Source organism: Arvicola amphibius, chromosome 11 (assembly GCF_903992535.2).
Source record: "Arvicola amphibius chromosome 11, mArvAmp1.2, whole genome shotgun sequence".
Lineage (NCBI taxonomy): Eukaryota > Metazoa > Chordata > Mammalia > Rodentia > Cricetidae > Arvicola > Arvicola amphibius.
The window spans coordinates 29010508-29024089 of NC_052057.2; the positions used below are offsets into that span (position 1 = coordinate 29010508).

A 13582-nucleotide genomic window follows, 5' to 3' on the forward strand; every position below is an offset into this window, starting at 1 on the left:
AGAAGAGGGAAGAGAGAATATGATGTAATTATATATTTAAATAAGTAAAAAGTCCTATATATAAAAGTGGATTTTGACTTTAAGAGAACACCCTCTAACATTAATTTGCACAGTATTAAAATATTTAATTTTATATGTTGGAATAAATTAAAATGTTTTCGTGATTTCTTTCTGTGCCTCTGTGTGTATAGGTCACATGGAAAGCAACGACAAGGCTCAGACTAGTCCAATCATCTTCACGCCTTGATAATGAACTTAGGTCAACTTCAGTTTGGATCATTTAGTGCATAAAAACCTTTGCTCTGACTGCACACAAATTTTAATTGGAGATAAAGAAATGCTCTTTAAATATTAGTAAAGCCAATTTTTTAGATATCTTGAAAAGACATTTATACTATATTCATGATGTTTAGTATTAAATCACATTTTAATTTTTTTCCTCAGCATACCAAAAAGCATACTGATCATTCTTATACTTGCATATAGTTTGAATTTGATTTCACAACTTTTGTTACAATAAAATTAACACTGAAATTTGTAAATATTTATACCTTCTGACATCATGCACTTTGTATTTAATTTAGTGTTTTTTTTTACAATACAAAGATCCAATACACATTCACATCTAAAAATACATTGTTTCTAAGAGTTTATTCTTCAAATTCATAAAATGACTTCTATGTGTATAAATATCGGAGCTGGTGAATCTTTGTTGTCTAGATAATCAAAGAATGAAGAGATTACTCTATGCTGTGATAAAAGAAGAAGGAAGACAGGAGGTCCCTGAGAAAAGATATTATTAGTATAGGACAAGTTGGGAGGGGAAGGGTGAGGTCAGGAAGATGTAGATGTAGTGATTTCAAGTTTTCCCTAAAATTACAGTTTGCAGTAGAGTATATTTTTAATCAAGAATATAAAACTAGAAACACTAAAGACTAATGAGATAAGGAAGTTATCTCAGTTTGGGTTGTTCTGACAAGTTCAATTTACTCATGGACAAATATTTAATAGTTCCAATGCTTACACATTTTAAGGGAAACGACATTACAGCTGGTTCTGACTCTAGGCCCTGGGCCCCCGTGGCTGAGTTGAATAAGCTTAGCCATTGACTCAGACCTGGTAAAGTTTCCTTTCTATGATATGAGCCATTACAGAATCACTCCTTAAAAACCTTTGCTGAGAAAATTATTTTAATCATACATACTTCTGTTTAACTTAAGTATTGAAAAACCATTTATATAATTATTTGCCTTATAAAAATAAAAATGTTGCGTGAAACATCAATATCTCTTTGTCCCTTTTCCTTGCTATGAGTTGTCACTAATAAGATCTGCTTCTCTTTGTTAAAGGGCCCATTGGTGGTGCTTATGCATTCATTTCAGCCAATTTTAGAAAACACGTGTTTGAAATGATGGCATTCTCTTTATAAAGTGGTTTTTAAGGTGATCTTAATTGATAGATTCTTATTTGCTCCAGTTCTGTATTTTATTGTAAATTAAAACATTCCTTCAATAGATGTAGCTGGTAGATACTGCCTCCTTTTATAGTACAGATTAACAATATGCAATGTTCTCGCAATGCACAGAGCATAAAAATAGCTTTCTTTTGTTATCACTTGAGCGTTTTCTAATTTATTCTTCTTATTAAATCTTTTAGAAAAAGTAAAGGAGGGAAATTTGTGAATTATCCTGTATTAAAGACAACCTCACATTCTTTGCAAAGTGGAATAGTGCATTAACACACATACTTTGAAATGAGGTATACATTCTGAAGAAAGAACATTACGCAAATATTTATTAAACAATATTAACAATTAGATGAAGTTAATGAGCACTGCAAACAAGGTTGAATACATTCCTGTTGTTGTTAAGGTAGGTGGCAAAGAGAAGTGTGTAGATATGGACTCGGCTTGTCTCCCTTCGTTTGGTGAATATGCCTTTAAACAACTTCATTCTAAAACATATTTGACAAAGGTTATTTAAATAAAAACAAGTGCATTGTGCCAATATAATTCCTTACAGAGGTGTCTCTAAAGAACTCCAAGCACAGTATTGGATAATCAGCCGCTTTTATGGCTATGGCACCATTAGCGTTGTCTGGATCAGTCTTTGGATGCTATGACCAACTTCCTCACATGTGCAGTGCATGCCTGCTTTGGTGCAGCAGCTCTCGCGAGACCCGGCTGTTAGGGGCGTTGCCGCCGAGCTCGTGCTAGCACGGTGCAGGCCCCACAACAGACGGGCTTGGGCTGCGATGACTCCCATCAGGCTGCTGGTGCAGGCTACTCAGAGGCCGGAAGGCCGAACTTACGCCGACTACGAATCCGTGAATGAATGCATGGAAGGCATCTGTAAGATGTACGAAGAACATCTGAAGCGGATGAACCCTTTCGGCCAGTCCATCTCGTATGGGGTCGGTCAGTTGTTCGAGTTTATTGACCGTATGGTGAACCTCAGCTGCCTGGTGTTCCGAGAAGACACCCAGACCTACAAGCCTTACAGCCGAGAGTGGATCAAAGAGAGGCTCTACATGCTTCTCAGTCAGCAGGCACAAAAGCCCAGGACATAGTAATCTGGAAGCTTCGGGGACTTAGGCCGACCTGGACCACAGGTATGTGTGTTGGGGTGGTGGTCAATTTGACACTTACCCTTTTTTATCCTCCTTTGGTTATGTTTTAGATGAAATACGGGCCTCCTTTTACTCTGAAAACTCCATTGCCCCCTTCACTGAGTTTTCTCTTTAACTCTTTTTATGATGATGTAGATGAAAATGTTTCTATTATATGCTTTATAACATTCACTACGCCAACCGATGAGGTAGCAAGGGAGCAGTGACACATATATGGTGCCCTCCAGATAACTCAGTGAAAATAAAGCTCTTTAGATCCAAGTTTCAAAGTGGAGATAGGCAGATCAGGGAAGATCTATCTAGGCACCAGGTGTTAGAGGGTTCTACTCTTGCTGACTTGACTCTATTATTAATACTCCTGGTGAGGCAGATCAGGGTGGCATCAGAAGGAAAACACCGAAACCAATCACCTCATGACTATCAGGAAGCAAAACATTTAGGCATGATTTGGCGATGCTCAAGGGGTAATGTAGAAAGTCACAAACGTGTGACCCATATTCAGCCTATATGGTTTCTTCTCAAATGGCACTAGCAGTCATGAGCCTGGAGCAGTTGGGTTCATATATTCAGACCATAAAAAACAACTTGAGTTTATGTTTTACTTGGATTCTATTTTAGTAAGTATAAATTAAATCTAATAGATATATTTTTCATGTCCTTATATGCATACAGATAGTAGGTATCCAACAGAGATCTATGAGTTTGATTTTCATTATTAATTATTATCATTTCTGGTCATCTAACCCTGCTTTCCCTTTATCCACACATCCTGAGCTCAGAAGGAACGTGCTGCACTTCTCAGTTTGTGGCATTTTTAATTGACTGATTAACGTTTGTCTCTTTTGAATGATAAACAAGCTGATTTTATAATAACCTTATGATTAGTGAATGACTTCTCTCTCCTACATCTAAGTGGACATGCAAAAGATTGTGGATGTTGGGCACATTAGAATATGACCTCTCTAGTGTTAATTAAATTAGCTAACAGTTTGAAACAAATACACAGAGAACTTTCTGATGATTGATCTGTGATAGCTGCAGTGATCATGACGAGCTATTATTGCAATCAGCCCCCATTGTGCAAATGGAGAAGTAAATCTCACAGAACACATGAATTGTTCAAAGTCATGTCTCTAATAAACTGAATGAAGAGAAATTCTTTATATGTCTATTCTCATCATTCTTGTATTATATTCATCCATTATGTATAAATATTTTATGATTGGACAAGTAACTTTTTATCTATTTGTAAATAATTGTGTTGGTAGGATACTATTAAATCTACATATGTGACATGATTATGTAAATTATGCTGTTGGAAACAGGATTGAAACATTCAGTGACTTGCTTTGGTTTGTGAATATCATTTGGTTTGTTTCTGATTGTGTAATTCTGAAATCTAGCATATAAATACACATCACCTTCATTTGTAAATCATTTAAATTAATATTTGTACCTTTTAAACATTTCATTTTAATTGGTGTTTGTACTTTGTGTAGGCAATCCCACGGTGGAATTGCAGAGATCAGAGAACAATTGCAAGGGTCACTTGTTCCTACCACTTTGTAGACTCCAGGGATTTAACTTGGGCTTTCAGGCTTAGCACCAAGTGCCTTCACTAGCTCATATCCCCCAAATTAAGATATCTCAAGAGAGGATGTAGTCCAGGCTTGCCTCAGAGTTGCTTTGTAGCTAGAAATGAACTTTCTGTCCTCTTCTCCATCCAGTCCTGCCTTATGTAATACTGAGGACTGAACCCAGAGACTTGTTGATGCTAGTCAAACACTTTACCAGCTAAGCTACACAGCCATCCCTTTATTTTATACAAACAACAACCTTTAAAGGAGGAAGAGTATTTAAAATCCAGTACTTCTCACTATATTTTTCATGTGTTTTATAGTAGAAGATCTTGTTGTGCTTAGAGATAAGTAGATCAGGAGGTACTAAGCATATCTCAAACTAAGCATCACTATGATAGCTGGCAAGCTAATGTTTACCAGATAACATGTTATCAGTATCTTTCCAAATTCAGATTACATGTAAACAAATAAAAGATAGCAATTGTGAAGCTACAGTAAGAACTGTGGGGCTGCTCCCAGGAGAATGTGAACACACTGTGATGACTAAGAATTAAAATAGGGCACAGTCAACAAGTGCTTGACTTTAGTCTCTGGAACTCTTGTAAAAAAAAGCCAACCATATAGGTATATTCATAAAACCACAAGAGTCTTCTTGGAGCTCCTTAGGTACCAAGAATGTCTGTTTGGCAAATTGCAAGTCAAGGAGGGATTGTATTAAAGCCATTGTAGATGGCACCTGAAGGATAGACCCAAGCAGAACATGCACACATACACACATGTATCTAAATATATATGAGCACACATGGGCACAGATTGATATACAGACAAGGTTCAATAGTAAAACAACACATAAAACTCTGCATTTGCATGTGTAACAAGATCTAGTTTAGAATAGCAGGATTACATAAACAAGCAGTGCTTTATACAAAAAATTTAGATGTTAAATCTGAAGGGAAATTTGAAGTATAATGTGGAAATATATATTCAAAAATATATATTAATATATAGTTCTTGTTTGATATGATTTCCTGAGTAAACACACAGACAGACAGACAGACGGACGGACACACACACACACACACAGACACACACACACACACACAAGCCTACGTGGAACATTAGTGATCAAAGAAGGAAGAGAGCAAGCTGTAGTAATGAACCATTTCCCATGGAAGGCTACACCTAACCTGTGAATTATTTTTCTTCACATGAGCTTTGAAAATATATGTCCTTGAAATTTGTATTGTTTCCTACCAATAAAATAAAATATAAGCCATGGTAAATAATCACTTGCATTGCTTTAAATTAAAATTTAGATATGTCTATATCAGTTGGATATTAGAATATTCATATTACATTTTTTATCCTTAATTTTTTCTCCCCACACCTATTCTTTGTAGTTATGTCCACCATCATTGAATTTATATTTCTTTGTGTGTAATTTGCCTGTGAAGGATGAGGTAAACAAGGAAACAGTAGATTCAGGAAAGTTGAAGGCTATCCTCTTTGAGTTCCATGAAAATCTTGGAATGATTTTATATCTTGGGCTCAGGTGTAGAGCTGGGGATGCAGAAAGACTGACTAAAAGAAAGAAATGTGGAACCACAAGCTTGCAGTAAAATCCAGTCACCTTCCCATCGCTCCTGGTGTTACAAGTACTGATGTAATCCCCATTATTATTATTATTATTATTAATATTATTATTAGCAGCAACAGCAGAGTAGTAGTAATAGCAGCAGTAGTATTGGAATTTCCCTAACACAGGTTTGTTTCTAATCATATAATGGTTCCCTCTGTCAAGATATCTCTTTCCTTGCTCTTGCTCTCTGTCCCTCCCACAATTCAGCCATCCCATTTCCTCAAATGGTCACTCCCTCCCCTTTACCCCTTCCTGATCTCCAAGCTCCCAATTTACTCAGAAGATCTCATCTATTTCCCCTTCCTAGGGACATTCCTTCTTGTCTTTTAGGGTCCTCCTTGTTATTTAGTGTCTAAGGGGTTTTGGGTTATAGCCTGGTTATCCTTTCATTTATGTCTAATAGCCATGTATGAGTGAGTGCGTGTTTCTGTGTCTGGGTTACATCACTCAGGATTTTTTTTTTAAGTTCCATCCATTTGCCTACAAATTTCAAGATGCCATTATTTTTTTTTTTTTTTTTACCACTGAGTAATACTCAATTGTTTAAATATGCCACTCTTTTCTTTCTCCATTTTTTTGGTTGAGGGGCATCTAGGTTGTTTTCAGGTTCTGGCTATTATGTATAATGTTTCTATGAGCATAGCTGAGCAAATGTCCTTGTGGTATGACTGTGCATCCTTTGGTAATATGCCGCGGAGAGGTATTCTGGGTCTTGAGGGAGATTGATTCCCAAATTTCTAAGAAACCACCATACTCATTTCCAAAGTGGCTGAACACAGTTGCATTCCAACCAGCAATGGAGGAGTGCTCCCCTTACCCCACATCATCGCCAGCATAAGTTGTCATCAATGTTTTTGATCATAGCTATTCTAACGGGTGTGAGATGGTATCTCAGAGTCATTTTGATTTAGATTTCCCTGATGACTAAGTATGTTGAAAAATTCCTTGTGTATTGCTGACAGAGGTTTCTGTCCTACTAGGTCCCACAGTTGTTCAGTCCCCAAAAACCACACAGAGGCCTACATTAATTATATAGTCGTTGGGTTATTAGCTCAGGCTTTCTTATTAGTTAACTCTTACATCTTACATTAACCCATAATTCTTGTCATGTTAGCCATGTAGCTGGGTACCTTTTTATCAGTGACGCTTTCTCATCTTGCTTCCTCTTGGTCTGAATAACGACTGTAGACCTCTTTGCAGAATTCTCCTGTTCTGGTTGCCCTACCTATACTTCCTGCCTGGCTAATAGCCAATCAGCATTTTATTAAACCAGTACAAGTGACAAGTCCCACAGCAGTGTATTCCAGCCATTTGAGATTTTGCTGGGTGGGTTCCTTTTGTTTTACACAAAGGGCAATAATGAGCAGTTTCCAAAGCTGCTTCTCTGCTGTTAGTGTGTCTAAGATTTCAGCTCTCAGGCTGTGGGTATGGAGCAGTTTGAACCTTACAGAGCTGCTGGTACAGCCCTTGTGCCCAGCGTGTCAGAACCCACCCTAGGTCATTAGGACTTAGCTTCCTAAACTCCTCCAATGACTGGGCTACAGGTGCCTCATCTTTGACCTTCACAGGCTTTGACCATTTTCGGTTATGACCTCTGCTTCCTGGCACAGATGCCCCAGGATGCTGTTTGAAGCTTTCTAGTCACCTTACCTCTCAACGCCAGAGGTACTTCAAACACTGCTGTCATCCCATCTTCAATTATTATTATTATTATTATTATTATTATTATTATTATTATTATTTTCAGGTTATTAACTCACTGTACCAATGATAAAGTCATATACCCAGCAATAGGGAGTGACATGGTTGTGACAGACAAATGCATTAAAACAATTTTCACAAATCACAGGTTAGCTTCTAGTTCCACCCAATTGCTTAAGAGTTAGTACAGTGGGCCAGTATAGCAGAGCCTGCCAGAGTGATGAATAGGATTCAAATGTATACAGCTCATGGTCTTCATAGTGAACAACATGGGGGCAGTTCACACATGCTAAGCACGTGCTTTGACACTGACCCACACTCCTACACCCGAGACTGGTAATTTGAATGGAAATTTTCATTAAAGCAATTAAGTACTGCTGGTGCATTCATAAATAGCTATATACCTCCCTTTCTTTTTGCTTTTCCCTCTCTTTGACTCATATACAAACATAAGTGAGACAACAAATCGTTTATTGTGAATAAAAATATTTCAAAATATTTCAAAAAATTTCAAATATAGAAGGATAAAGATGATCTTTGAGGTCTATATTAATGCCCTACAAACTGAAAGAGAAATATTAAAGTATACAGGCACAAAATATCTGAAAAATATGTCTCAGTACATGTAGATTAATTTTAAAGCCTAAAACATCAGTATGAGCTATCTCATATAATATCATATGCTGATATTATTGTCACTGTAAGTGACAATAATGGGGGACAGGGAAAAGGGGAGGGGGGGAGAATGAGAGAGCACTCACAGTGATCTTAGAAGTGTTATGCAGCTGGACAGTGGTGAGACATGTCTTTAATCCCAGCACTCGGGAGGCAGAGGCAGGCGGATCTCTGTGAGTTCGAGACCAGCCTGGTCTACAAGCGCTAGTTCCAGGACAGGCTCCAAAGCTACAGAGAAACCCTGTCTCGAAAAACATAACATAACAAAACAAAACAAAAAACTGTATGCAAACAAAACCCAGCTAATCTGAGGAATTATATATGTGTACTTAAACCCATGTCTGTCATCACCCGCATGATTATAGGGGTATGAAAGAATACAGATTTTTTTTCCAGCAATATGAACTGCTTTTTCATAATTTAAATGTTCCCTTCTAACGAAAGAAAGAATGGAGGCTCATAAACCTCTAGAAGTTCATAAAATAAACCAGACTCAGGACCCTAGAGAACCCCTCTCCCAGGATACACCCATTGTAAGTAACTGGAGAGAGAAGACATTTTATTTTGGGGAGCTGACTGAATGTTGTGCAGGCAGTGACACGGATCCTGCTTTAAGGACTTGCTACACCAGTGGGAATGACTTTGTAGAGATGCAGTGGCCTTTATGTTGCCCATGTTTCTAGAAGTAAGTCCTCGCCATATCCCTGTAAGCAAGCTCAGTAAACTGAGGGATTAAAGGAGTCCTGCTCTATTTGCATGTTTAACTTCAAAGCTTTGGTGTGTGTGTTCTCACTCACTGTTCTTCCAGTTAATAAACTATGAAGTTACTGATTCATTTCATCACCAAACACCAGGATACCCATGTTTTCAGTTTTCAATTTGTTATTTTTAAATTACTCACAAACATAAAGCCTTTTTCCATTTACAGAAATGATAGCTACTTGCCAAAGTTTTTAAGCTTTGGGGTTGTGGAAGTTTATATTTCTAATTAATCCACCAGGTAGCTTTTCTGTCTGGTAACATATTTTTCAACGTTCTCTTTTCTGATACTTTTTTTTTTTTTGGCATGGGCTCTCTGTGATTATTTTTTAGTAAGTGGTAAGCGTTCAAAGGGAAATACACATAGAAAGGCCTCTTACTGTGTTATTCTTGCTCAAAATTTAAATTTAACACTGAAGCACCAAGCAGGCCTAGGTTATTTTATTCAGTTCTTAGAATGAGATCCTAAAATTTTTCTGTCCATGTAAAGATTGGACTGTTGTTTTATCTCATTTCTAATTCTTTTCTTGGCTGCTGGCACTTGTTTTTGTTTTTGTTGTTGTTGTTTTTTGTTTGTTTGTTTGTTTTTTGTTTTTTTTTCTCCTCCCTGTCAATTTTTCTTCCTTATTTCTTTAGGCATTTTATTTTTCCCTTAGTTTGAATTTCACCTGTTTCTCTATTTTTCTTTTCTGCTTAGGAAGATAATAAATTCATTGGTATTGCTTAACATGCATATGTGTGAGGGGTTACTTACAGGTAGATAGATGCCTCAAAGAGAAGTGTAATACTGGAAACCCCGCTGCCAGCCTGGTTGAATTTTGAAAGCTGCAACCTTGGAGCTCCATGGTGACTTACAGGCAGGTCAACAGGTTGGAGTGTGTCCACAACTCAACAATTCTTATAAAGTTCCTAGAGCTTGTTTTTTTTTTTTTAACTGTTTTTAAACTATATTTCTAATCCATGTTTTGCATTTTCATTCCCTTCCAATTTACTAGATGATTGATATCTTTCTAGTTGTTTTAAGTTGATAGCTATGCTTTGTGAATCGTTTCATTTCTTCATCAACTATTTACAGTTTAATATGGATACAAGAAGAATATTTTTAGTCTCTATGAGCATACCATAGAATAATTCTAAATTTCCCTTTCTTGCTTTTTACCCCATTAAATTACCCATTGAATTACCCCATTTTTACCCCATTGAATTAAACACGTGTCTTTGGGGACACATGTTTTATAATATTTTTCTCTCTCCCTTCTTTTCCTCTATTGAAGTAGCAAGCATTCTGCAGCATTACTAATCCTCATTCTCTGAGGTGTTCGGAGACTGCGACAGTATCTGTGTCCGGATCATTGGGAACAAAGTCTTCTTGTTCTATTACTGTTTATCTGATTGTACAAGAATTTGAGAATTCTCCATCTGGCATGCACTGGTTCTGATGCACATAAGGCTCACGAACACCCTGGGACCACATCTGGAATTCTAACTCATCTGTAGCTTTGGGCGGGAACACTCACACATGCGCACATACACACACACACACACACACACACACACACACACACACTTGCACACTCACACAGACTCACACACACATACACAGTCATGTGGATTGTTTTGTTAAACTCATTGTCTTCATAAAATGTTTTAAAACAGCAGTCACTTTGTAGATCATAGCATGCCTCTTGTTCACATGCAAGTGTTTTGTTTTTTTTTCTACAGTTCTTTTTTGCAATGACCTCGCATGCTCATCCTACAGGCTCATCGTGTAACTATTCAGTATCTAAGCCTTTAACTCATTGTCCCAATAACCTGTGGCAAAGTAGCCAGTTATAGTTCTGATCTATATCTTTTACATCTTACTGTTAATATTTGGATGTTATTATTGATGGTTTTATTGTCACTGTCTTCACGAATTTTGCTGTCATTATCCCAGGCAGTACTCCAGTTACTATGATACAATAGATTATGTGTACACTGTTATGGTTTCTAAGCTGAGTGACCACCGTTATTATTATTGTATTTGATATAGCTTTGTTTTATTTTTTAGCGTTTTTATTATTTTGAAATTATAATACAATTACATTATTTCTCCATTCCCGTTCCACAATTTAATCACTATCGTGTACTTTATGGCTCATTTTCAAATTCAAGGCCTCTTTTTTCCCTACTCATCATTGCACGTATACATGTACATGTATGTCTGCTGTAGACTGTTATTTTAAAGTGTGTTAAATTTGTTTATGCTCTGGAACATTTGTTTAGCATTGTAAAGATGTGTTTAACTCTGTGAAGCTGTGATTCTTTGCTTATCTAAAACACCTCATGTTTAATAAAGAGCTGAACAGCCAATAGTGAGAAAGGAGAAAGAATAGGAGGGGTTGGCATGCAGAGAGAATAAATAAAGAAGAAATCTGGAAGAGAGGTAGGAGCAAGAAGAGAGAACAAGAAGAGGCAGATGTCAGAGGCCAGCCACCCTCCAGGCATGGAGTAAGAGACAAAGTCGATATACAGTAGTAGGAAAAGGAAAAAGCCCATTGTAAAAACGTAGTCAGGATCATTTAAGTTAATGAGCTAGCTAGAAACAAGTCAAGCTAAGGCTAGGCTTTTATAATTAAGAATAAGCCACCATGAATGATTTATTTGGGAGCTGGGTGGTGGGCCCCTAAAGAGTGAGAACAAATAATCAAAGAAAAACAACCACCACCAACATATATACATAGATATTTCTAAACATAACCTGTCCTTTTGGCAGAATGTTGCTTGAGTGTATGTTTTGGGGCTCTGTATTTGGTATTGGGTAACCAATTGTTGTACTCTTTCCTGAGAAGACTATTTCTCCCACTGTTAGCATTTCTATTGCCTCTTGATGTCTGTGTGTGGTTGAGGTCTAATAGGCATTTCCTTGTCCACTTCGGCATATCTGTTGTGATGCACTTGTTCTGCTCATGTTTTGGTAGTCATGTTAAGGAGACTTTAATCCTCTTTCTTATATACTCTTGTTTGCCGGGACTAGGATCAACAACTCTTCATTTTTATTGGTAATGGTTTTCTGTAATGATCACTTTCTGCTGGAAGAGAAGTTTCATTGATGTGAGATAAATAGAACGCTTATCTGTAGTATAAGGACAATATTTAGAGTGCAGTTACAGGTTATGCTGGTGTATTACAGTTGTGCTTGTAGGTTTTCCTCATATATGACAGGCAGGTGGTCTTCCACTAAACTACATACCTAATACTCTTCTTGATTTCTTTGACTGAGCCAAAAAACCGGTACTGCATTATTCCTCGGTCACAGCATAAAGTTTCATTGTGACGATTCCTTCAAAATCTTGCTCACAAATACTCACATCTTATCAGCTATTTTCATTTCACAGTTTATCTCTTTTAGAAATCTAACCACAAGCCCAGCGGTGGTGGCGCACGCCTTTAATCCCAGCACTTGGGAGGCAGAGGCAGGCGGATCTCTGTGAGTTCAAGGCTAGCCTGGTCTACAAGAGCTAGATCCAGGACAGGCTCTAGAAACTACAGGGAAACCCTGTCTCGAAAAACCAAAAAAAAAAAAAAAAAAAAAAAAAAAAAAAAAAAAAAAAAAAAAAAAAAAAAAAGAGAGAAAAGAAAAAAGAAAGAAATCTAACCACAATAGTTACTGCAAGGCCAAATACAATATTTTATTTCTTCCATTTTTTTTCCTGTTTCCTAAAGTCACCATTTCAAGTTTTAACTTCACAGTAAATCATTAACATATTAACAATTATCAATTCAATGTGCAGATAGAGACTGAAATCTGAATATTCATTTGAAGACCATGAAGAAAGGTGCCTAATCAGAAGTCTAGAGTGATCAAAAGACCAAGCTCTAACAAGGGTGATATAATTCTTATATTGATATTGTCTAACTACATATTTTAATAGTAATAAACATTTGTATAATTTTTGTCAGCTGTGTAGTAGAAAGTGTGCACATTGGGAAAAGGTAAATGCTTAAGCATAGTCCTGATGAAATCACCCAATGTCTTTTATCATAAGATTATAGATAGTGTCATAATCTCCTTGCATAAATAAATGGTGGTATTATATTAGAGAAGTGTTTTGTTTTAGTTGGTTTACATCATTGAATACATTCCTGGAAGTAAGATGAAGTGTTTTATTATTTGGGTGTATACCAAGGAAATATTCCAAACTCTTCTGTACATATGTAAAGGTTATTTAATTTAATTAGCATGACTACCAGAATGCCATGCAATATCGTATTCTCATTAGGAAAAACTTATTTAATAAATCTACCTGCTGAGTTTCAGAAGTACTTATTGAGTATTGATCAAAACAAAGCTTCCTTCCTTGTTGCATAATGAAGACACACAGAGTAGGGGATTTGGAACCCCATGGCACTACTGCAGGAGATATTAACAGCAGCTGTAGCAGGAGACTGGGAACCAGAGACCACTGGAGAGAAATTGGGAAAATCATGCTGTGATGCTTGCCGAAGAAGTTCCAATACTTAGGGTCACTAATTGTGAGAAAACTGGATGTGCCACAAATTAAGAGACAAAGTCAGAAATCAGGAGATTTTGAAGAGATGGCCTGTTTAAAAATGAAAA

General features: G+C 36.9%; 1 protein-coding gene across 1 annotated transcript; it reads left to right on the forward strand.

The window, feature by feature from the left end:
* The first annotated feature begins 2253 nt into the window (after nucleotides 1-2253).
* LOC119826000 (enhancer of rudimentary homolog) lies at nucleotides 2254-2568 on the forward strand. The gene has a single exon (XM_038347052.1). The coding sequence runs from the start codon at nucleotides 2254-2256 to the stop codon at nucleotides 2566-2568; it is 315 nt and encodes a 104-aa protein (XP_038202980.1).
* Nucleotides 2569-13582: the final 11014 nt, after the last annotated feature.

What these genes read in the sequence shown, in the direction of transcription:
- LOC119826000 (XM_038347052.1), top strand. Translation starts at nt 2,254, where the DNA reads ATGACTCCCATCAGGCTGCTGGTGCAGGCTACTCAGAGGCCGGAAGGC.